This window comes from Guillardia theta (genome assembly GCF_000315625.1).
Source record: "Guillardia theta CCMP2712 unplaced genomic scaffold GUITHscaffold_111, whole genome shotgun sequence".
Lineage (NCBI taxonomy): Eukaryota > Cryptophyceae > Pyrenomonadales > Geminigeraceae > Guillardia > Guillardia theta.
The window spans coordinates 112,394-112,686 of NW_005434563.1; the positions used below are offsets into that span (position 1 = coordinate 112,394).

The 293-nt window shown below is 68.6% G+C and overlaps 1 protein-coding gene across 1 annotated transcript in view; it reads right to left on the minus strand.

Moving 5' to 3' along the window:
- The window catches only part of GUITHDRAFT_117465 (hypothetical protein), a gene marked incomplete at both ends in the record, with an annotated part of 1,017 nt that extends 732 nt beyond the window's left edge, over positions 1 to 285 (minus strand). The window contains 2 exons of the mRNA XM_005823279.1: positions 86 to 144; positions 210 to 285. Of these exons, the coding sequence (XP_005823336.1) occupies positions 86 to 144; positions 210 to 285 (135 nt within the window). The remainder of the gene's footprint in view (positions 1 to 85; positions 145 to 209) is intronic.
- Between the last annotated feature and the right edge of the window lie 8 nt (positions 286 to 293).

Sequence of the window (293 nt, forward strand, 5' to 3'; positions counted from 1 at the left end):
CGGCGAGCCGTCGGGCCCGGAGCCCTTGGAGATGGACGCGTCGCTGCTCTCCTCTGGCGACTCCTTGCCCGAGGACTTGTCGCACTTGGTGCTGGCCTCGGAGCCCGAGCACAGCTCGTGCGCGGAGCTGCTGCCCTGGCTGGCCTGGGACTTGATGTCAGCCATGGCGGGAGCTGCGGCGCCGGAGGACAAGCTGCTGCTGCATCCACCATGGTCGTCGTCGCGCTTGCGCTTCTTGCTGTCGGGCTGCATGGGATGGTCCTTGCCCTCCTCCTTGGCCGCCATGAGCGACC